This window comes from Carcharhinus amblyrhynchos, chromosome 13 (genome assembly GCF_965287045.1).
Source record: "Carcharhinus amblyrhynchos chromosome 13, sCarAmb.v2.hapA, whole genome shotgun sequence".
Lineage (NCBI taxonomy): Eukaryota > Metazoa > Chordata > Chondrichthyes > Carcharhiniformes > Carcharhinidae > Carcharhinus > Carcharhinus amblyrhynchos.
Genome location: NC_137336.1, coordinates 76,647,492 through 76,673,109, shown reverse-complemented (window position 1 = coordinate 76,673,109; position 25,618 = coordinate 76,647,492). Strand labels below are relative to the sequence as shown.

At 47.1% G+C, this 25,618-nt stretch overlaps 1 protein-coding gene across 1 annotated transcript; it reads left to right on the top strand.

The window, feature by feature from the left end:
* The first annotated feature begins 7,258 nt into the window (after positions 1-7,258).
* LOC145351600 (ciliary neurotrophic factor-like) lies at positions 7,259-17,399 on the top strand. Its single transcript, XM_080201184.1, has 2 exons — positions 7,259-7,978; positions 16,920-17,399. The coding sequence occupies exons 1-2, from the start codon at positions 7,853-7,855 to the stop codon at positions 17,397-17,399; spliced, it is 606 nt and encodes a 201-aa protein (XP_080057310.1). The 5' UTR covers positions 7,259-7,852.
* Positions 17,400-25,618: the final 8,219 nt, after the last annotated feature.

Sequence of the window (25,618 nt, the reverse complement as noted above, 5' to 3'; positions counted from 1 at the left end):
CTCGGGTATATTCAATGTCCCACTGCCTCAAGTATATTCAATGTCCCAGCATCTCGAGTATATTCAATGTCCCACTGCCTCGGGTATATCCAATGTCCCCCTGCCTCGGGTATATTCAATATCCCACTGCCTCAAGTATATTCAATGTCCCACTGCCTCGGGTATATTCAATGTCCCACTGCCTCGAGTATATTCAATGCCCCAGCACCTCGAGTATATCCAATGTCCCAGCACCTCGAGTATATCCAATGTCCCACTGCCTTGAGTATATTCAATGACCCAGCATCTCGAGTATATTCAATGTCCCACTGCCTCGAGTATATTCAATGTCCCAGCACTTCGAGTATATTCAATGTCCCAGCACCTCGAGTATATCCAATGTCCCAGCATCTCGAGTATATTCAATGTCCCACTGCTTGAGTATATTCAATGTCCCGCTGCCTCGAGTATATTCAATGTCCCAATATCTCGAGTATATTCAATGTCCCAGCATCTCGAGTATATTCAATGTCCCACTGCCTCGAGCATATTCAATGTCCCACTGCCTCGAGTATATTCAATGTCCCAGCATCTTGAGTATATTCAATGTCCCACTGCCTCGAGTATATTCAATGTCACAGCATCTTGAGTATATTCAATGTCCCATTGCCTCGAGTATATTCAATGTCCCAGCATCTCGAGTATATTCAATGTCCCACTGCCTCGAGTATATTCAATGTCACAGCATCTTGAGTATATTCAATGTCCCACTGCCTCGAGTATATTCAATGTCCCAGCATCTCGAGTATATTCAATGTCCCAGCATCTCGAGTATATTCAATGTCCCACTGCCGCGAGCATATTCAATGTCCCACGGCCTCGAGTATATTCAATGTCCCACTGCCTCGAGTATATTCAATGTCCCAGCAACTTGAGTATATTCAATGTCCCACTGCCGCGAGCATATTCAATGTCCCACTGCCTCGAGTATATTCAATGTCCCAGCATCCCGAGTATATTCAATGTCCCAGCATCTCGAGTATATTCAATGCCACACTGCCTCGAGTATATTCAATGCCACGCTGCCTCGAGTATATTCAATGTCCCACTGCCTCGAGTACATTCAATGTCCCACTGCCTCGAGTATATTCAATGTCCCACTGCCTCGAGTATATTCAATGTCCCACCACCTCGAGTATATTCAATGTCCCACTGCCTCGAGCATATTCAATGTCCCAGCACCTCGAGTATATTCAATATCCCTCTGCCTTGAGTATATTCAATGCCCCAGCACCTCGAGTATATTCAATGTCCCAGCACCTCGAGAATATTCAATGCCACACTGCCTCGAGTATATTCAATGCCACACTGCCTCGAGTATATTCAATGTCCCAATGCCTCGAGTATATTCAATGTTCCAGCACCTCGAGTATATTCAGTGTCCCACTGCCTCAAGTATATTTAATGTCCCACTGCCTCGAGTACATTCAATATCCCTCCGCCTCGAGTACCTTCAATGTCCCACTGCCTCAAGTATATTCAATGTCCCAACATCTCGAGTATATTCAATGTCCCACTGCCTCGACTATATTCAGTGTCCCAGCATCTCGAGTATATCCAATGTCCCAGCACCTCGAGTATATTCAATGTCCCAGCACCTCGAGTATATTCAATGTCCCACTGCCTCAAGTATATTCAATATCCCTCTGCCTTGAGTATATTCAGTGTCCCAGCATCTTGAGTATATTCAATGTCTCACTGTCGAGTATATTCAATGTCCCAGCATCTCGAGTATATTCAATGTCCCAGCATCTCGAGTATATTCAATGTCCCAGCATCTCGAGTATATTCAATGTCCCACTGCCTCGAGTATATTCAATGTCCCAGCACCTCGAGTATATTCGATGTCCCAGCACCTTGAGTATATCCAATGCCCTCTGCCTCGAGTATATTCAATGTCCCAACATCTCGAGTATATTCAATGTCTCACTGCCTCGAGTATATTCAATGTCCCAACATCTTGAGTATATTCAATGTCCCACTGCCTTGAGTATATTCAATGTCTAACTGCCTCGAGTATATTCAATGTCCCAGCACCTCGAGTATATTCAATGTCCCACTACCTCGAGTATATTCAATGTCCCACTGCCTCGAGTATATTCAATGTCCCAACATCTCGAGTATATTCAATGTCCCACTGCCTCGAGTATATTCAATGTCCCAATATCTCGAGTATATTCAATATCCCACTGCCTCGAGTATATTCAATGTCCCACTGCCTCGAGTATATTCAATGTCTCACTGCCTCGAGTATATTCAATGTCCCACTGCCTCAAGTATATTCAATGTCCCAACATCTCAAGTATATTCAATGTCCCCCTGCCTCGAGTATATTCAATGTCCCAACATCTCGTGTATATTCAATGTCCCACTGCCTCGAGTATATTCAATGTCCCACTGCCTCGAGTATATTCAATATCCCACTGCCTCGAGCATATTCAATGTCCCACTGCCTCGAGTATATTCAATGTCCCACTGCCTCGAGTGTATTCAATGTCCACGAGGAGATGATGAACCCTCAGGAGGTGGTGAACCCTAAGTAGATGGTGAACTCTGTGTTGTGGTCACTGTTTTTGATGAGGTTTATCCTTAGCAGTGACATTCTACCAGTCTGTTCCCAGGGACACCCCCAAGACAAACATCAACTGCTGTTGGGGATCATCAACTCAATGAAAGAAGCTCTGCCCGAAACTTGTTGGTCCTTCACCCAGTGTTGCAGACTGGCACAATACAAAGCCCAGGGCTACGTGCTGAGGGTTGCACTAATGCTTGGGGCAACTACTGTCAGGGTACAATGCTGAAAGCCAGTGCACAAGGCCTTTCAGGCGACATATATAAAGGGGCTAATAACCGTGCAGATTCCTGGACTGTAAGCTTGTTCATGACTATGAAGTAAATGAAACTGTGTTGAAGAATCTAAGAGTGCAGCATGACCTCGATACATCATCTCAACATCATTGTACTTTCCGTGACTAAAATATTGAGAAGTTTGTGATGTGAACGCTGCCCCTAGCCCTCAGAACGCATTGTGCGTTTCTGTAGAGAATGTGTATCTCATTGTCTTTTCACGTTCTCACAATTCAAATGCGTTTTTTAATGTTTCTATGAGATATTTTAAGAATGAAAGAGTATTTTTGCAAAATGAAACTGTGCACAGTGACTCCCAGTGTGATACAGAGATGGGAACTGTGCACAGTGACTCCCAGTGTGATACGGAGACCGAACTGTGCACAGTGACTCCCAGTGTGATACAGAGATGGGAACTGTGCACAGTGACTCCCAGTGTGATACAGAGATGGGAACTGTGCACAGTGACTCCCAGTGTGATACAGAGATGGGAACTGTGCACAGTGACTCCCAGTGTGATACAGAGATGGGAACTGTGCACAGTGACTCCCAGTGTGATACGGAGACCGGAACTGTGCACAGTGACTCCCAGTGTGATACGGAGACTGGAACCGTGCACAGTGACTCCCAGTGTGATACGGAGACCGGAACCGTGCACAGTGACTCCCAGTGTGATATGGAGACTGGAACTGTGCACAGTGATTCCCAGTGTGATACGGAGACTGGAACCGTGCACAGTGACTCCCAGTGTGATACGGAGACCGGAACCGTGCACAGTGACTCCCAGTGTGATACGGAGACTGGAACTGTGCACAGTGACTCCCAGTGTGATATGGAGACTGGAACTGTGCACAGTGACTCCCAGTGTGATATGGAGACCGGAACTGTGCACAGTGACTCCCAGTGTGATACGGAGACCGGAACTGTGCACAGTGACTCCCAGTGTGATACGGAGACCGGAACTGTGCACAGTGAGTCCCAGTGTGATACGGAGACCGGAACTGTACACAGTGAGTCCCAGTGTGATACGGAGACCGGAACTGTGCACAGTGACTCCCAGTGCGATACGGAGACCGGAACTGTGCACAGTGACTCCCAGTGTGATACGGAGACCGGAACTGTGCACAGTGACTCCCAGTGCGATACGGAGACCGGAACTGTGCACAGTGACTCCCAGTGTGATACGGAGACCGGAACTGTGCACAGTGACTCCCAGTGTGATACGGAGACCGGAACTGTGCACAGTGACTCCCAGTGTGATACGGAGACCGGAACTGTGCACAGTGACTCCCAGTGTGATACGGAGACCGGAACTGTGCACAGTGAGTCCCAGTGTGATACGGAGACCGGAACTGTGCACAGTGACTCCCAGTGTGATACGGAGACTGGAACTGTGCACAGTGAGTCCCAGTGTGATACTGTGATCTCTGTGGGGTTGAAGCAAGGTTATACACATATCCGCTGTTACATCTTTCCTTTCCAATTCTATCTGTGTAAATGAACCCCTTTATTTTACTTTGGCCCAATAAAACTTGTACATTGATTGTATCTGTGATTCTGAGTCCCCATTGGCTGCTTTTTTTGAAGGAGCGTACAGTCTCCTTTCTGACTGAACAGTTACTTTGCAGAACGAGGCCTTTCAGCCCATCATGTCTGCACTGGCTCTCCGTAGCCCTGCCCAGTCTTCCTTTTTGGAGGACAGTTCAGTTGCATGTCAAATGCACTGAATGAACTTTTCTCCAGCCCTCTCTTGGGCAGTGCAATCCAGCCCCCAGCCTCTCGCTGCGTGACACAGCTTTACCACTTGTTTTTGTTCTTTTCCCTGTTCCCCAGTGCTGTCACTGTCGAGGCGTGAAGGAAAATATCTTCATTAGCTGTACTCCAGAGGGACAATTTTTTCACACAGAGGGTGGTGTGTGTCTGGAACAAGCTACCAGAGGTAGTAGTAGAAGCATGTACAATGTTATCTTTTAAAAAGCATTTGGACAGTTCTATGGGTCTAGAGGGATATGGGCCAAACGCAGACAATCGGGACTAGCTTAGTGGTTTAAGAAAGGGGTGGCAGGGGCAAGTTGGGCCAAAGGGCTGTTTCTATGCTGTAAACCTCTATGATGCTATGACTGCTTTATCAAGTCATTTTTTGCATGCCTTTTGAAATGGATGATTGCTGAGCTGACAAGGTGACTGTGGCTGGTCACATGCTGGCTTCCAGAAGTTTCTAAACTATTATGAAAGGCCAAACATCTGGATTGTTACACTCCTGGCCAGACAGAAACATTCCAGTGAAGCTAACACAATGATTCAGCAGACGGTCAGTCTTCTTCAGCCAACATAGATAATCCTTCGAAATCCCCAGCTCCGACAATGTTGCTAATTACAATGATCAAACAGACCCATGAAGTGGGCCTCTTCGAGTATGAGCTCCCCGATCGAGGTAACGATTACCTGCCCAATCAGAGACTCTCACCAGTGTATATACGGAGTGTCAGGGTTACTGGCACTCCGGATTCTGACTTTGTAGTGGAAGCACTTTCAAGAGTAAAGATAAGTTTGTAAATAAAGTGAATCTGGTGAAGGGACACTAGTCTCTGAGGAGTTATTTCACTAATGGCCTGTGCATTAACTTCTAACACAATGATTTCAACAATAGGGCTTCATTTAACAATCCCAACCAGCATCACAAGACCAAGACATGCCTCAGCTGACTTCCTTTAGGCTTCGGACCTCATGGTCAGCTGTTGTTTGGTGAGGCCAGAGACCCAGGCAACTGCCTGCGCTGTTTACCATCAAGCTGGTGACAGCAGAAAGAAGGCCATTCCATCATCAAACCTGGCAACTGCTGGCACCTTGGATCTCCAGACTAACTCATTCTACACCTCTCTTCCCATCACGGAACCTTGCTGTGAAAAGATGGGATCACTCCACAATCAGTCAAGATTCCTGTGGAAGGAATGTTTCATTCGAGTCTGGGAGTCATGCAAGAACTTGTATTGTTTTGCAGTCTCGCCCTGAACCCTCTTCCTTCTTCATTGAATGTGTGAGTGTAAATGGGGTAGACGTGAAACTTTCCTTGGGTTTGCTACTCAAGTTATTAATGTTCTGGGGACCCAGGTTCAAATCCTGCCATGGCAGATGGTGAAATTTGAATTCAATAAAAAAAATCTGGAATTAAGAGTCCTGATGACCATGAAAACATTGTTGATTGTTGGAAAAATCGATCTGTTTCACTCATGTCTTTTAGGGAAGGAAATCTGCCATCCTTACCTGGTCTGGCCGACCCACAGCAATGTGGTTGACTCTCAACTGCCCTCGAAGGGCAACTAGGGATGGGCAATAAATACTGGGCAGCCATTGGTGCCTGTGTCCCATGAATAAATAAAAACATTGAGGGTAGGAACCCTCCAAATTGAAAGGTTGGGGAAAGGAGGTCACTGTTTATAATGTGGGAAATCAGAATTTGAAAAAACACCCTTTCTGTTTCTAGATGGATAGAGAGTGGAGAAGTTTAAATTAACCCCACACTATCTACTCACTCCATCTCCCTTGTAATTTTAAATATCTCTATCAAATCCCCTCTCACCTTTCTTCTCTCCAAGGAGAATGGCCCCAACCTCTCCAATCTTTCCTCAAGGCTGAAGTTTTTCAGCACTCATCTTTCCACCGAGGAACACATGGACTAACACACCTTTGAATAAATTGCCCAGGCAGTGCATGTTTAGTCTGTGTGTTCCTGCTGATGGCTGGATGGAATCCAGTTACGCCTGCTCCCGGCTCCGGGATTTGGGACTGTCCAGATGATATCACTCGTGGGGGTGTCTGAGGGGAGTGGTATTAATGGAATCCAAAGCATTGCCACAGCACGCATCCAAATGGCTGAGGCAAAGCAAAGGCAGCTGACTGCTTTCATTCACTGACTCGCATGCACACACATTCACACATACACACTCAGCTGCTCACTCACTTTCTCTCCGCGCTCACACACACTGACAGCAAAACACACACTGATACACACACACTGACAGCGAAGCACACACTGACACACACACACTGACAGCGAAGCACACACTGACACACACACACACACTGACAGCGAAGCACACACTGACACACACACACTGACAGCGAAGCACACACTGACACACACACACACACTGACAGCGAAGCACACACTGACACACACACACACACTGACAGCAAAACACACACTGACACACACAGACTGACAGCAAAACACACACTGACACACACACACACACACTGGCAGCGAAGCACACACTGACACACACACTGACAGCAAAACACACACTGACACACACACACAGACTGACAGCAAAACACACACAGACTGACAGCAAAACACACACTGACACACACACACACACTGACAGCGAAACAGAGACACACACACCACACACACACAGCGAAAGAGACATATTCTGACACACACACTGACAGACACACGCTGACAACGAAACAAAAACACACACTGACAGCGAAACAGAGACACACTCTGACACACACACACTGACAGTGAGACAGAGATACACAGTGACACACACAGCGAAACAGACACACACACACACTAACAGACAGACACAAACACTGACAGCAAAACTGACACACACACACACACACTGATAGACACAGAGACACACACACTGACACACACACTGACAGAGCAAAACAGAGAGACGCGCACACAGACACAGAGAGATATACTAAGAGAGACACAGAGAAATAGACACAAGCACACAGACACTCATCAACAGAGCAAAACAGACACACACACACACAAACAGAAACACACACACTCGCCCACACACACTGACACACACTGAGAAACAGGGATACAGGCACTCACACATTCTAACACACACACATATACATTCTCACACACACACACACACACACACACTGGTCTCTCAGTACCTGGTTATCAGTGCTGCCAGGAGACAGTTAAGGCAGTATGGCAGCCCGGTCACTACTGGGGACGGCTCGAGTTCACAGAAACACGTTAATTGAGACTTTGAAGAGCTGCATTGAATTGGGCAGGAACCTGAGACCCAAGGCGGAGGAGACGATGAGATTATATGTGAGTACTTTCCCAGTTAATTGAATGTCATCCCTCCCCATTCCAGCCTCAGGACAGGAGAGAGTTAGCAAACTAATACCACCTCTGTTTAATAGTCTCGAGGAGTGTGTTAGGGGGTCTAACTCCAATGCTGAATATTTATATCGTACATGGCTTAATGTGTATTGATAATACTATTCAGTCACTTTCTAACGATGATGTTCCTCTGGTACAAGCATCCATTCCTGTTCCCTCCTATCTCCGGGCTCATTGCATCTCCTCTTCAATCTCACCTCTTGCTCCGTCTCATCTCCTGTTCTCTGCCATCTTCTTGTATTATGTATTAACATACAGTGAAAAGTATTGTTTCTTGCGCACTATACAGACAAAGCATACAGTTCATAGAGAAGGAAATGAGAGGGTGCAGAATGTAGTGTTACAGTCATAGCTAGGGTGTGGAGAAAGATCAACTTAATGCAAGGTAGGTCCATTCAAAAGTGTGATGGCAGCAGGGAAGAAGCTGTTCTTGAGTCGGTTGGTATGTGACCTCAGACTTTTGTATCTTTTTCCCAGTGGAAGAAGGTGGAACAGAATGTCTGGGGTGCGTGGGGTCCTTAATTATGCTGGCTGCTTTTCCGAGGCAGCAGGAAGTGTAGACAGAGTCAATGGATGGGAGGCTGATTTGCATGATGTACTGGGCTATGTTCACAACTCTTTGGCAGAGCAGAAGCCATACCAAGCTGTAATACAACCAGAAAGAATGCTAAGCATGTGGTTGAGATGGTGTTTGGGGGCGTTTTGGTAGCGATTACAACAAGGTGCAATTTAAACCGTGGGTGGCACGGTAGCACAGTGGTTAGCACTGCTGCTTCACAGCTCCAGGGACCTGGGTTTGAATCCTGGCTCAGGTCACTGTCTGTGTGGAGTTTGCACATTTTCCTCGTGTCTGCGTGGGTTTCTTCCAGGTGCTCTGGTTTCCAAAGATGTGAGGGTTAAGTTGATTGACATGCTAAAATTGCCCCTTAGTGTCCTGGGATGTGTAGGTTAGAGGGATTAGGGGGTAAATGTGTAGGGATATGGGGACAGGTCCTGGGTGGGATTGTGGTCAGTACAGACTCGATGGGCCGAACAACCTGTTTCTGCACTGTAGGGTTCTGTGATTCTAAACTTGTTATAGACAAAAAAATAGACAAGTTGCAAAAAAGATTTTGGATTGGGGAACAGCAGAATTCAGTAAAATAAGACAACAAAATAAGGTAGACTGAGAACAACTATTAATGGGAAAATCTACAGAAGAGCAGTGAGGGAAGGGTGGGCATTCAAAAAGGAAGAGGAGAAGGTACAAGCCCAGCATGTCATCCTCCACGGTGATAGGAAAGATTAACAAGCCCAGAGAACCATGGATGGCCAGAGATATTCAGGATACGTGAGAAGGAACAGAAAGGTTTTTAGCAGGTACGAGGGGAGCAAATCAGTGGAGTTTTTGTTCCTTCAGATAATCCTTCAGGTGATGAACTGCCCACCAATTGCCCACGTTTGGCCCATTTACCCAAGTAAATGCTTTTTAAAAGACAAAATTGTACCCAACTCTACTACTACCTCTGGCAGCTTGTTCCAGACACTCACCACCCTCTGTGTGAAAAAATTGCCCCTCTGGACACTTCTGTATTTCTCCCCTCTCACCTTGAACCTCTGCCGTCTAGTTTTAGACTCCCCTACCTTTGGGAAAAGATATTGACTATCTAGCTGATCTATGCCCTTCGTTATTTTATAGATCTCTATAAGATCACCCATCACCCTCCTAAGCTCCAGAGAAAAAAGTCCCAGTCTATCCAGCCTCTCCTTATAACTCAAGCCATTAAGTCCCAGTAGCATCCTGGTAAATGAAGTGGTTAAGAAGGCGTATGGTATACTTTCTTTATTAGCTGAGGCGTGGAGTTTAAGAGCAGGGAGGTTACACTGGAACTATATAAACCACTGGTTAGGCCACAGCTAGAGTATTGTGTGCCTTTCTGGAATCCAAGTTATAGGAGTGGGGTGAAAGCACTGGAAAGGGTGCAGAGGAGATTTACCAGGGTGTTGCCGGGGCTGGAGAGTTTTAGTTATGAATCATAAGAACATAAGAACATAAGAAATAGGAGCAGGAGTAGGCCACCTAGCCCTTCGAGCCTGCCCCGCCATTCAATAAGATCATGGCTGATCTGTCGTGGCTCAGTTCCACATTCCCGCCCTCTCCCCATAACCCTTAATCCCCTCTCTTATCAAAAACCCATCAACTCGCGTCTTAAAATTATTTAGCGAGGTAGCCTCCACCACTTCAACGGGCAGAGAATTCACCACCCTTTGAGTGAAGAAGTTCCTCCTCAACTCCGTTCTAAACCGCACCCCCTTTATCTTGAGGCTGTGCCCCCTAGTCCTACTGTCCTTTCTGAGCGGGAAGAGTCTCTCCACCTCTATCCTATCCATCCCATTCATCATCTTATACGTCTCAATGAGATCTCCCCTCATTCTTCTAAATTCTAACGAGTACAAGCCTAGTTTATTCAGCCTCTCCTCATAGCTCAACCCCCTCAACTCCGGCATCAGCCTAGTAAACCTCCTCTGCACTCCCTCCAAGGCCAAAATATCCTTGCGTAAGTACGGCGCCCAAAACTGCACACAGTACTCCAGCTGCGGCCTCACCAATGCCCTATACAGCTGCAGCAAGACCTCCCTACTTTTATATTCAATCCCCCTCGCTATGAAGGCCAGCATCCCATTCGCCTTCCTGACCACCTGCTGCACTTGCAGGCTGGGTTTTTGCGACTCATGCACAAGGACCCCGAGGTCCCTCTGCACCGTCGCCTGCTGCAGTTTTTTGCCACGTAAGTAATAGTCCTTCCTACCATTATTCCTACCAAAGTGGACCACCTCGCACTTGCCAACATTAAATTCCATTTGCTAGTTCCTGGCCCATTCGCCCAGCCTATCTAGATCCTTCTGCAGACTCTCCACACCCTCCGCGCAATTTGCCGTTCCACCAATCTTGGTGTCATCAGCAAATTTCGACACCATACTCGGTTCCTTCCTCCAGATCATCTATGTTAATGGTAAATAGCTGAGGCATAGAATCCCACAGTGCAGAAGGAGGCCATTTGGCCCATTGAATCCACACTGACCACAATCCCCATAACCCATGCATTTACCCTGGCTAGTCCCCCAACACTAAGGGGCAATTTAGCGTGGCCAATTCACCTAACCCACACATCTTTAGACCGGAGCAGCCGGAGGAAATGCAGATATGGGAAGAATGTGCAAACTCCACACGGACAGTGACCCAAGCCGGGAATCAAACCCGGGTCCCTGGCGCTGTGAGGCAGCAGTGCTAACCACTGTGCCACCATGCTGCCCAAGAGAGATTGAAGGGAGATTAGATAGATTGGGGTTGTTTTCCTTGGAGCAGAGGAGATTGATACAGATAAAACTATGCAGGGCATAGAGAGAGTAGACTGGAAGAAACCTTTCCCTTTGGTGGAAGGATCAATGATTGGGGCAGTGATTTAAGGGAAGGGGCAGGAGGTTGAGAGGGGATTTGAGTAAACCCTTTTCTCTCAGAGAGTGGTGGGAATACACTGCCTGGGAAGGAAGTGGAGGACGGAAACCTTACAACCCATCAAAACATATTTGGATGAGAACATTCAAAGATATGGGACAAGAGCAGGAAAATGTGATTAGTGTGACTTTGGTGGTAGATATTGTCGGTACAGCCTCAATGGGCTGAAAGGCCTTTTCTACGCTGTATGACTATGGTCGGAGTCTGGAACTCACTGCCTGAAAGGGAGGTGGAGGCAGGGACCCATTTAAGAAGTATTGAGATGTACATTCGTAATGCCAAGGCAGACAAGGCTATGGTCCAAGCACTGGAAAATGGGATTAGAATAGTTGGGTGGTTCGACTTTGACCAGCACAGCTGCAACGGGCTGAAGGGCCTTTTCCTGTGTTGTAAATTTCTATGAATCTAATGCCTATTAAAGTTTATTGTGAAAATCCCCGAGTTGCCACACTCCAGCACCTGTTTGGGTACATGGAGGGAGACTTTGGCATGGCCAATGTACCTAACCAGTATGTCTTTCGGACTGTGGGAAGAAACCGGAGCACCCGGAAGAAACTCAGGCAGATAAGGGGGAGAACATGCAGACTCCACACAGACAAGTCGGGAATCGAAACCAGGTCCCTGGCACTGTGAGGCAGCAGTGCGAACCACTGTGCCATCCCAGAGATTTTCACAACACTTCATTGCAGGTTAATGTAAGCCTACTTACATTAACCTACATAAACTTTAAACTAATGTATGTTCATTGAAACTCCTGAACTGCTTCCTCAAATATCTTTTAATCTAACCTATCATTTTAGTATCTTTGCCAGTTTAGTCCTCATACTCAGATTGGCTTTGTTATTAATTAAACCTCTAATCTTAATCTGTAGAAGAAATGACCCATTTAATGAAGAAAATAAAGTGTGAATAACACTCTGGAATTTAGCATGAGACAACATTGTGCAGCATTGGAATCATTGCCAAAAAGCAAGTCAACACAGCAACACAGAAAATGTGGAAACTCATTAAAGAACCTTCAATACCTTGCTTATGAAAGGAAACCAGAAAGTAGACCTTAGATCAATAAACATCATGGCCCTCAAGGATTCACAACGGTTAGCACTGCCAACTCACAGCACCAGGGACCCGGTTCAATTCCCGGCTTGGGTCATTGTCTGTGTGGAGTTTGCACATTCTCTCTGTGTCTGCGTGGGTTTCCTCCCAAAGATGTGTAGGTTAGATGGATTGGCCATTTTAAATTGCCTGTTAGTGTCCAAAGATGTGCGGCTTAGGTGCATTAGCCATGCTAAATTGCCCCCTTAGTGTCAGGGGGATTAGCAGGGTTACGGAAGTATGGCCTGGGTGGGATTGTGGTCGGTGCAAACTCGATGGACCTTCCTTCTCCACTGTAGGATTCTATGATTCAAAATTTTGACATGACTTAATTTTTAAAAATGGCTTCGGTAGAAAACAATGAACAATGCCAGCCGGTTTTGCAACAGCTACAGAGCTAATTTCTCGAAAGGGCAGCACATGGACACAGAGTCATGTGTCAACCATCTTTAAGAGAGAGTGGGTTGAGCTCTAAGAGAGTTTCCCCTTAAAAATATTGATATAAAAGTACTCCGTACAATTAAACGACTATACTGGATTGTAAGTATAATCTCCTTCAAATCAATATTTTGTTAGACTATCCAAATTGTTACTTCGGGTGAATTCCAAAATGTGTATGTAATTTTAAGTAGAATTGTCATGTTTTAATTAGCTTTTGCTACCATCAATTGTATGTTACAACCCTCTTTGCTATCATGTAATCTGTAAGGAAATAGGTATGAGGGGCAGCACAGTGGTTCGCACTGCTGCCTCACAGCACCAGGGGCCTGGGATCAATTCCAGCCTTGGGTCACTGTCTGTGTGGAGTTTGCACATTCCCCCCGTGTCTGCGTGGGTTTCCTCCAGGTGCTCCAGTTTCCTCCCACAGCCTAAAGATGTGTAGGTTAGGTAGATTGGCCATGCCTAATTGCCATTTAGTGACCAAAGGTGCACAGGTTAGGGGGACTGGCCATGCTAAATTGCCTCTTGGTATTAGGGGATTAGCAGAGTAAATGCATGGGGTTATGGAGATAGGACCTGGGTGCAGGCTTGAAGGGCTGAATGACACTGTAGGGATTCTATAATTTTAAGATGACTTTTGATTTGATTTATTATTGTCACATGTATTAACGTGCAGTGAAAAGCATTGTTTCTTGCATGCTATATAGATAAAGCATACCGTTCACAGAGAAGGAGAGAGTGCAGAATGTAGTGTTACAGTCATAGCTAGGGTGTAAAGAAAGATCAATTTAATACAAGGTAAGTCCATTCAAAAGTTTGACAGTAGTAAGGAAGAAGCTGTTCTTGAGTCGGTTGGTACGTGACAAAGAACAAAGAAAATTACAGCACAGGAACAGGCCCTTCAGTCCTCCAAGACTGCACCGACCATGCTGCCCAACTTAACTAAAACCCCCCTACCCTTCTGGGGACCATATCCCTCTATTCCCTTCCTATTCATGTACTTGTCAAGATGCCCCTTAAAGTCACTATCATATCTGCTTCCACTCTCTCTCCTGGCAACGAGTTCCAGGCACCCACCACTCTCTGTGTAAAAAATCTGCCTCGTACATCTCTTTTAAACCTTACCCCTCCCACTTTAAACCTGTGCCCCCTAGGAATTGACTCTTCCACCCTGGGAAAAAGCTTCTGACTATCCACTCTGTCCAAGCCTCTCATAATCTTTTGGCTTTCAATCAGGTCGCCCCTCAACCTTCGTCGCTCCAGTGAGAACAAACAAAGTTTCTCCAACCTCTCTTCATAATTAATGCCCTCCATACCAGGCAACAACCTGGTCCATCTTTTCCGTGCCCTGTCCAAAGCCTCCACATCCTTCTGGCATGTGGCAACCAGAATTGAACACTGTATTCCAAGAGCAGCCTAACTAAGGTTCCATAAAGCTGCAACGTGACTTGCCAATTTATAGAACCTCAGAAGATATTGCATTAAAGCATTGTTAGAGAACTTAAAAGAATTAAATAAAGTTTTGGAAGCATAGAATGAGAGTAAAAGATAGAATTAGAAGGTATGCTGGGCACAGCTTGCAAGAAGCTGCCTCACTCAAGCGCTATCTTGAAAATCCCATGGCAGATTGGGTAAATACATGAAAAGATTTGGCGGTAGACTTTGATTTGATTTGATTTGTTATTGTCACATGTATTAGTGAAAAGTATTGTTTCTCATGTACTATACAAACAAAATATACCATTCACAGAGAAGGAAAGGAGAGAGTGCAGAATGTAGTGTTACAGTCATAGCTATGGTGTAGAGAAAGATCAGCTTAGTGTGAGGTAGGTCCATTCAAAAGTCTGACAGCAGCAGGGAAGAAGCTGTTCTTGAGTCGGTTGGTACAGGCAAACACTGGTATTTCTGGGAATATTACAGTCTGCAACAGATATCCATTTATCTAAGGCATAAAGGGAATGGCCCAACATAAATAACTGAGGCTGACAAAGGAAGTTGTAGGTTGTGTTCGATCAAAGGAAGAGGCTTATAATGTCACCAGGAAAAGGGGAAGTCTGAAGATAGGGATCCATCTGGAATCCAGCAATGGAGGACCAAGAAAGGGAGAGTAAGCTGGTGGGTCAACATGGACATTCTGAGAGAGTTTCCCCTCCTGGCTGCTGAGATTAGATGTGGAGATGCTGGCATTGGGCTAGGGTGAGCACAGTAAGAAGTTTCACAACACCAGGTTAAAGTCCAACAGGTTTATTTGGTAGCACAAGCCACAAGCTTTCAGAGCTCTGCTCCTTCGTTAGGTGAGTAGGCGTTCTGATCACAAACTGGGCATATAAACACACAAACTCAAGTTTCAAAATAATGGTTGGAATGCAGATCTTTACAGGTAATCAAGTCTTAAAGGTACAGACAATATGAGCGGAGAGAGGGTTAAGCACAGGTTAAAGAGATGTGTATTGTCTCCAGCAAGGACGGTAAATGAGGTTTTGCAAGCCCAGGCAAGTCGTGGGGGTTATAGATAGTGCAACATGAACCCAACATCTTGGTTGAGACCGTCCTCATGTGTGCGGAACTTGGCTATCAGTCTCTGCTCAGCGACTCTGCGCTGTCGTGTGTCGTGAAGACTGCCTTGGAGAACGCTTACCCGAAGATCAGAGGCTGAATGCCCATGACCGCTGAAGTGTTCCCCAACAGGAAGAGAACACTCCTGCCTGGTGATTGTCAAGTGGTGTTCATTCATCCGTTGTCGCAGCGTCTGCATGGTCTCCCCAATGTACCATGCCTCGGGACAAGATTAGAACCTGGGGACATGGTCTCAGATTCAGGGGCAGGCTACTTCAGTCTGAAAAGAAGAGTCTTCACTCTGAGAGGATGGTGAATCTGTGGCGTTCTCTAGCCCAGAAAGGTGTGGACAAATCGATAGATTTCTGGAGATGAATGACATCGAGGGGTTTGGGGATAGTGGTAAAAAGAGTGAGAGATAAATAATCAGATGTGATCTGTCTGAATGATAGGGTTGGCTTGAGGGGCTGAATGGCCTACAGCTGTTCCCATGTTCCGATTTAACTAACCCCTCCTTCCCATGCAACCCTTCTTATTTAAGTCATATTCAGCACATGACACAGAAACTGGAGGATGCCATTTAAGGGGCAGAATGCCCTGTCCCTGTGTAACAGACTGGAGAAGGGGCTGAATGGCCTCCTGTTCCTGTGTAACAGACTGGAGAAGGGGCTGAATGGCCTCCTGTCCCTGTGTAACAGACTGGAGAAGGGGCTGAATGGCCTCCTGTTCCTGTGTAACAGGCTGGATAAAGGGCTGAATGGCCTCCTCCTGTTCCCGTGTAACAGGCTGGAGAAGGGGCTGAATGGCCTCCTCCTGTCCCTGTGTAACAGGCTGGAGAAGGGGCTGAATGGCCTCCTCCTGTTCCTGTGTAACAGGCTGGATAAAGGGCTGAATGGCCTCCTCCTGTTCCTGTGTAACAGGCTGGAGAAGGGGCTGAATGGCCTCCTCCTGTTCCTGTGTAACAGGCTGGAGAAGGGGCTGAATGGCCTCCTCCTGTTCCTGTGTAACAGGCTGGAGAAGGGGCTGAATGGCCTCCTCCTGTTTCCGTGTAACAGGCTGGAGAAGGGGCTGAATGGCCTCCTCCTGTTCCTGTGTAACAGGCTGGAGAAGGGGCTGAATGGCCTCCTCCTGTTCCCGTGTAACAGGCTGGAGAAGGGGCTGAATGGCCTCCTCCTGTTCCTGTGTAACAGGCTGGAGAAGGGGCTGAATGGCTTCCCCCCGTTGCAGTGAGTTGTGTTTGATGTCTCTGACTGTCTTGTTCTTTCCTTTTGTTGCCAGGATCAGTGCCAAGGCTTGACGGACAAGGTGACCAGCGGCGTGACGCTGTCGGAGGTGGATGGGATCCCTCTGGCCGGGACGAGCCGCTGGGCTGACCTCTCCGACCAGGAGCGGCTGAGTGAGAACTTCCGCGCCTACAAGGTTTTCAGCAGTTTCCTGAGGCTGGCCCTGAAGAACGTGCCGGACTGCGCCCGGTATCCGCGGCTGCCTGACTCCTTCATGGACCTGTGCACCAAGGCCGAAAGCCTGCTGGTTTTGATCAGCCAGTTGATGATAGCCATGGGCCTGGCTGTGCCCTCAGTCAGGGTGCCCCAGGTCGACGCACCCAAGGACTGGGACAAGAAAGTCTGGGGCCACAAGGTGCTGCGGGAGTTGAGCAACTGGTCCCTCCGATCTGTCCGCGACTTCAACAAACTCAAGACTAACCTGTCGACCAACCGCTCCAGGAGGAGGCACCTGCGGAACACACAGCTGAGATAAGCGGCCATTGAGAGAGGGGGGGGGGGGAAGTGGCCACCAGAGGTCGGCTGACCTCCGACCTCTGACCCCAAGAAGGAGCAACTTTGAGGAGGAGATTCATCCATTCGTCTGGACCCAACTCTCATCACTCTGTTTGCTCTCCCTTTCTCTCTCCCACTTTCTCCTATCTTCATCACCACCCCAACCCCGCCCCCCCCCCACCCTCCACCAACAATCCACCAACTCCTTCCTCCCTCCATCCCATCGTCATCAGTCCTCCATCATTCCAGAGCACGGAACCCGGAGGCTGAGAGAACGCCATGCCGTTGGAATGAAGTTAATCTAAGAGCTTCCCCCTCCACTCTCCCACAGTCAATGCTGGATGGAAGACTTTCGGGGTGGTGTCGTTTGGGGCGGGGACGGGGGAAGGACAGGACGTGCTGAGTGATTCGGAGCCAGGGTGGGAGTTCTCCAATTAAAGCAAAGTACCGCAGGGGCTGGAAACGCAAACACAAAATGCTGGAAAATATCAGCAAGTGGGAGTGCCATTTTGGAAAATGGCATCATCAACAAAGAAGATGGATGGAATCCTCACAGGATGTGGGGTGTGAAGAGCTGGAGTCAGGGGAGTTGGAGGAGTTGATGGGCTTCTAATGGACGCTGAAATGGAGACAGAGAGATTGAGGAAGGGATAAGGGTAGAGATGGACCATGTGGAGATGATTGAGGAAATTGGGACCATTATTCTCTGATAGTTTTCCTTCCACCGCCATTGGCTTGGAAAATAAACAAAATGGCGGCTGTCAGGTTATTGGTCAGATTGCGTGGGAGGCCCAATTCCCTGCCGTTACCGTGACGACACCCTTCAGCAAATTACTACCCCCCAAACAAAAAAATCAAAGCACTTCATCGGCAGCAAAGCCATTTATTTTTAGGATACTCTGAGGATGGGGTAGGCGCTATAGAAATGGCCGCCCTTTTCGTGTGTGCATATGTGTGGCCTGACCACAGGGGGGGCATTGGCGGGACTGGAAAGGAATCTTCCCGACACGAGAGGGCAAGCCAAATGTCCCGTCAGTGCCAAAATCTTCCACAGAGGGGGTTCTGTCGCAATTCCATGTCTCCGCCATTAGCTTACTGATGAAATAAATACCGTGTGGCATCCACCACTGGCCACATCTAGTGAATGGGTGGAACTGCACTGTTTCTCCCATTCAATAGCTTTAGCCATCAGACCCGCTGCTCAGTCTGGTCATCCGGGTATTTTCCCTCTCACCCGGATCCCCCAGTCAGGTTTTGTGGCAGGATTTATCCGATGGGGCAGTATATTGACAGCTCTGTCAACATTTCCTCTCTCCCTCATGAGTTTATCCAGCTTTCTCCCTAAATACATCCTCACCACTCCCCCGTGGGAGTGAGGTCCACATCCTCACCTCTCTCTCTGGGTGAAGAGATTTCTCCTGAATTCCCTGCTGGTTTTATTAAAGACTGTGCCATCCTGAGGACACCCCGGCCTGGGACAGCTCCACACGTGATCATCCCTCCCTCAATATCTTCAGATGTAAGGAGGCCATAAGCTTCAAATTAGATGCAGGCCATTCAGGGGCAATGTCGAAGCTCTTCTCCACACAGGGACAAAATCTGGAACTCTCTTCCTTTCCCCACCCCTCCCAGAAAACTGCCAAGGCTGGGGGAAGAATCTCAGACCTGAGACTGTTCATTTTATGTGAGCCCAAAATACGATTGAAATGGTGTTCCAATTCAGGTCTGTCATGAGTTAACTGAATGGTGGATGGAATCAGCTGGAAGGGGCTGGATGGCCTCCTCCTGTCCCTGTGTAACAGGCTGGAGAAGGGGCTGAATGGCCTCCTCCTGTCCCTGAGTAACAGGCTGGAGAAGGGGCTGAATGGGGCCTCCTCCTGTCCCTGAGTAACAGGCTGGAGAAGGGGCTGAATGGCCTCCTCCTGTTCCTGTGTAACAGGCTGGAGAAGGGGCTCCTCCTGAAGTGACATTACTATGAAGCTGTCAGAGTGAGATGAGCATATTGTCCTGTGTTGCTACTTCATCCCATTGCTGAGCTGAATTGCTGTATTACTGCTAAGAGTCACGTTCGATTGGAAAGCAAGCCCGGTGACAGAAGGCTCACTTCAGAGCAGCACTCTGTACATCAGCGGGGAAAGAGGAGAGAAACTCATAAAAAAACATGAGGCAACATTAGCCAAACCACAAATAAATAAATCCATTTCAGTGCTCGGAAACATTCAAACCAACCATTCAGGCTCAAAAGCAACTTTAGTGAAAATCGAAAAATCAAACTGGAGCAGAGAGACTCTCTTCTGAGAAAAGGATTAGAACTCGGTATTGACAAATGTCAAAGGGAGCTTTACTCTGTATCTAACCCCGTACTGTCCCTGTCCTGGGAGTGTTTGATGGGGGGACAGTGTAGAGGGAGCTTTACTCTGTATCTAACCCCATGCTGTACCTGTCCTGGGAGTGTTTGATGGGGGGACAGTGTAGAGGGAGCTTTACTCTGTATCTAACCCCGTGCTGTACCTGTCCTGGGAGTGTTTGATGGGGGGACAGTGTAGAGGGAGCTTTACTCTGTATCTAACTCCATGCTGTACCTGTCCCGGGAGTGTTTGAGGACAGTGTAGAGGGAGCTTTACTCTGTATCTAACCCTGTGCTCTACCTGTCCTGGGAGAATTTGATGGGGGGACAGTGTAGAGGGAACATTCCTGGGAATGTTTGATGGGGACAGCATATACTCCCAGGACAGGTACAGCACAAGGTTAGATACAGAGTAAAGCTCCCTCTACACTGTCCTCAAACACTCCCGGGACAGGTACAGCACAGGGTTAGCTTCAGAACAAAGCTCCCTTGTCTCTATTAGCCCTCTCTCGCTGCATGGATAGTTCGAAGCCTCAGGCCCGCGAGGATGCAAAAGCCATTATCTGACCCAGTGCCACATTGTGCCTTCTGTGAGATTATCTCTTCTTCCCGGCCTGTTCCGAAATCCTGCGCACTGTCCTCGTTTGCTATCTGTCTGTTGAAGATGAGGTATTTATAGACTGAATGCTGATTAATGTTCAGGCTGAAGTATTGCCTGTCCCCTTGTGAGTGAGTGTGACTGTATAACTTACTGGAAGTGGAATTTCTTAATATATTCTAATAATTAATGCACAGCGTCTGATATTTGCAAAGAGATTAGCTTTGTAACTGAATGTAAGTATATATTAAATAAACTATTGTTAAACGTGACAGTGTTTATGTGTGCGTTCATATTTCCCTGTCCATTTATTGCCACATGGAAGATATTGTCATTAATAATAGTGGGACATTTCAGAGGGCAGTTAAGAGCCAACCACTTTGCTGTTGTTCTGGAGTCACATGTAGACCAGACCAGATAAGGATGACAGATTTCCTTCCCTAAAGGACATTAGTGAAACAGATAGGTTTTTCTGACAACTGGTGATGCTATTGGGATTAGCTTTATATTCCAGATGTATGTTCATTGGATTTAAATTCCACCATTGCCTTGATGGATTTGGTTCCCAAAGCCTGGGCCTCAAGATTCGTAGTCCAGTGACATTCCCAGTACGCCACCCTCTCCCCCATCTATGGGTTATAGATACAACACTCACAGAATTGCTATGAAGCAGAAGGAGGCCATTCAGCCCATCATGTCCACCCCACCTCTCCACATGCAATGTCCACCTTGCCTTCTCCCCGTAACGTTGCCCACTCCTCCTTTTTCAGATCACACTCTGCTCCCCCTCTCAATGCCTCATTGAGCCTGCCTCTACCCACACTTGCAGGCAGTGCATGCCAAGCTCCAGCCGCTCGCTCACTGGGTGCAGAAGTTTCTCTCACATCACATTTCCTTCTTTTGTAAATCACTTCAAATCTGTGCTGTCTCGTTCTCAATGCTATTACGAGTGGGAACAGTTTCTCCCTGTCTACTCTGTCCAGCCCCCTCATGATTTTGAACATCTCTATTAAATCTTCTCTCAGCCTTTGCCTCTCCAAGGAGAACAATCCCAACCTTTCCAGTCCATCCCCAAGGCTGAAGTTTCTCAACCCTGGAAACATTTTTGTAAACATCTCTCTCCAATGTGTTCACATCCTTCCTATAGTGTGGAGCACAGAACTGTACACCACACGGCAGCTGAGGTCTAACTAGTGTCTCATATGAGTTCAACATAACCTTCTTGTTCTTGTACTCTAAAGTTTACTTAATAGTCACAAGTAGGTTTACATTTGCAATGAAGTTACTGTGAAAATCCCCTAGTTGTCACACACTGGCGCAAGTTCGGATACATTGAGGGGGAATTTAGCATGGCCAGTGCACCTAACCAGCATGTCTTTCGGACTGTGGGAGAAAACCGAAGCATCTGGAGGAAACCTACACAGACACAGGGAGAACGTGCAGATTCCACACAGACAGAGACCCAAGCCAGGGATTAAGCCCGGGTCCCTGGTGCTGTGAGGCAGCAGTGCTAACCACTGTGCTACTGTGCCACCCTCTGTGTCCCTCTTAATAAAACCCAGAATACTAACATAAGAACATAAGAAATAGGAGCAGGAGTAGGCCATCTATCCCTTCGAGCCTGCCCCGCCATTCAATAAGATCATGGCTGATCTGTCGTGGCTCAGTTCCACTTTCCCGCTTTCTCCCCATAACCCTTAATCCCCTCTCTTATCAAAAACCCATCCACCCGCATCTTAAAAATATTTAGCGAGGCAGCCTCCACCACTTCAACGGGCAGAGAATTCCAGAGATTCACCACCCTTTGAGTGAAGAAGTTCCTCCTCAACTCAGTTCTTTATCTGTTTACTTGCTGTTCTCTCCATCTATCCTGCCACCTTCAATTATCTGTGCACATATACACCCAGTTCCCTCTGCTCATGCAGCCCTTTAAAAAATTTACCCCTTATTTTGTATTGTCTCTCCATGTTCTTCTGAGCAAAATGCATCACCCCCACACTTCTCTGCACTGACCTGCATCTGCCATCTATCAGCCCACTCCACCACCCTATCTTCTTTGCAGTTTACAATTCTTTCAATTTTTGTGTCATCCACAAACTGAAATTGCCCCTGTAGACTAAGGTCTAGATCATTAATGTATCAGAAAAAGCAAGGGTCCCAACACCAAACCCTGGAAACGCCACGATAGTGTGACATGAACCCAAGATCCCAGTTGAGGCCGTCTTCATGCGTGCGGAACTTAGCTATCAGTTTCTGCTCAGCAACTCTTCACCATCGTGTGTCGTGAAGGCCGCCTTGGAGAATGCTTACCTGAAGATCAGAGGCTGGATGCCCTTGATTGCTGAAGTGTTCCCCAACAGGTACACGGTACATACTCTTGTGACTTGGCCAACATTGTCTATCTCATACGTGATGTTATGGAGATGCCGGCGTTGGACTGGGGAAAACACAGTAAGAAGTCTCACAACACCAGGTTAAAGTCCAACAGGTTTATTTGGTAGCACAAACTTTCGGAATGTCGCTCCCTCTTCAGGTGAGTGGGAGTTCTGTTCCCAAACAGGTCATATACAGACACAAATTCAACTTACAAGATAATGGTTGGAATATGAGTCTTTAAAAACTCGCATTCCAATCATTATCCTATCATAATGGCAGGAAGGATGTCCCAAGGCATGGTACATTGGGGAGACCATGCAGACGCCACGCAGTCCCAGCCCAGGAAAGACAATGGATGAATGAACATGCTCAACAATCACCAGGCAAGAGTGTTCTCTTCCTGTTGGGGAACACTTCAGCGGTCACAGGCATTCGGCCTCTGATTTTCGGGTATGCGTTCTCCAAGGCGGCCTTCACAACACGTGATAGCGCAGAGTCGTTGAGGAGAAACTGATAGCCAAGTTCCATGCACATGAGGACGGCCCCACTTGGGTAGAATTAGGGATCTTGTGAGGAATCCTCTTGGGATGAGCGATCATTGTATGGTTGAATTTTTGATGCAGATGGAGGAAGAGAAAGTAGTGTCCCGAACCTGTGTCCTCTGTTTGAACAGAGGGGAGTACGATAGGATGACAGCAGAATTGGCGAATGTAGATTGGGGGCGCAGATTGGTAGGTAGGACAGCTGAGGAACAGTGGAGGATTTTTAAGGAGGTCTTTTTCGGTACTCAGCAGAAATATATTCCAATGGTAAAAAAGGACAGTAGGAGAAGGGATAACCAGCCATGGTTATCAAAGGAAATAAAGGAGAGTATTCAATTAAAAGCTGATGCGTTCAGAGTGGCTAAAAATAGTGGGCGATTAGAAGATTGGGAAAGATTTAAAAATCAACAAAGAATGACTAAGAAGGTGATAAAGAAAGGAAAGATAGACTATGAAGCTAAACTAGCTCTAAATATAAAAAATGACAGTAAAAGTTTTTACAAATATGTAAAGAAGAGGAGGCTGGCTAGAGTGAATGTTGGACTCTTGGAGGATGAGGGGGGGATTTAGCGGTGGGCGATGAGGAAATGGCTGAGGCTTTAAATAAGTTTTTTGCCTCGGTCTTCACGGAGGAGGACGCGAATAGTTTGCCGGATATTAAAGATAGAAGGATGGTAGGAGTTGAGGGCCTGAATGCGATTACTGTCACTAGAGAGGTAGTGCCTGATAGACTAATGGGACTGAAGGTGGACAAGTCCCCAGGGCCGGATGGAGGGAACCGAGTGTAGGGTGTCGAAATTTGCTGATGACACCAAAATTGGTGGAAAGGCAAATTGTGCGGAGGGTGGTGAGAGTCTACAGAAGGATCTAGATAGGCTGGGCGAATGGGCCAGGAAATGGCAAATGGAATTTAATGTTGGCAAGTGCGAGGTGGTCCACTTTGGTAGGAATAATGGTAGGAAGGATTATTACTTACGTGGCAAAAAACTGCAGCAGGCGACGGTGCAGAGGGACCTCGGGGTCCTTGTGCATGAGTCGCAAAAACCCAGCTTGCAGGTGCAGCAGGTGGTCAGGAAGGCAAATGGGATGCTGGCCTTCATCGCGAGGGGGATTGAATATAAAAGTAGGGAGGTAGTGTTGCGGCTGTATAGGGCATTGGTGAGGCCGCAGCTGGAGTACTGTGTGCAGTTTTGGACGCCGTACTTACGCAAGGATATTTTGGCCTTGGAGGGAGTGCAGAGGAGGTTTACTAGGCTGATGCCGGAGTTGAGGGGGTTGAGCTATGAGGAGAGGCTGAGTAAACTAGGCTTGTACTCGTTAGAGTTTAGAAGAATGAGGGGAGATCTCATTGAGACGTATAAGATGATGAATGGGATGGATAGGATAGAGGTGGAGAGACTCTTCCCGCTCAGAAAGGACAGTAGGACTAGGGGGCACAGTCTCAAGATAAAGGGGGGGTGGTTTAGAACGGAGTTGAGGAGGAACTGCTTCACTCAAAGGTTGAAGTGGTGGAGGCTGCCTCACTAAATATTTTTAAGACGCGGGTTGATGGGTTATTGATAAGAGAGGGGATTAAGGGTTGTGGGGAGAGGGCGGGAATGTGGAACTGAGCCACGACAGATCAGCCATGATCTTATTGAATGGCGGGGCAGGCTCGAAGGGCTAGTTGGCCTACTCCTGCTCCTATTTCTTATGTTCTTATGAATGCATCTGAATGGTTCTGAAGGAAATGGCAGAGGTGATAGTGGATGCATTAGTGATTATTTACCAAACTTTGCTGGATTCCGGGCAAGTACTGGAAGATTGGAAAATGGCTAATGTTATGCCACTGTTTAAAAAAGGTAGCAGGCAAAAGGCAGGGAATTATAGGTCGGTTAGTTTAATGTCTGTAGTTGGAAAAATGCTTGAATCCGTCATTAAAGAAGAAATAGCGAGGCACCTAGAAAAGAATGGTTTGATCGAGCAGACACAGCACGGATTCATTAAGGGGAAGTCGTGTTTGACGAATTTATTGGATTTCTATGAGGATGTGACTACTGCGGTAGACAGTGGGGAACCGGTGGATGTGGTGTTTTTAGATTTCCAAAAGGCGTTTGATAAGGTGCCTCAAAAAAGGTTGCTACAGAAGGTTAGGGTGCACGGATTTGGGGGTAAGGTGTTAGCGTGGATAGAGAATTGATTGTCTAATAGGAAGCAGAGAGTTGGTATCAATGGGTGCTATTCTGATTGGCGGTTGGTGACTAGTGGAGTGCCGCAGGGTTCAGTGCTGGGGCATCAACTGTTTACCATTTATATAGATGATCTGGAGGAGGGGGCTGAGTGTAGGGTGACGAAAT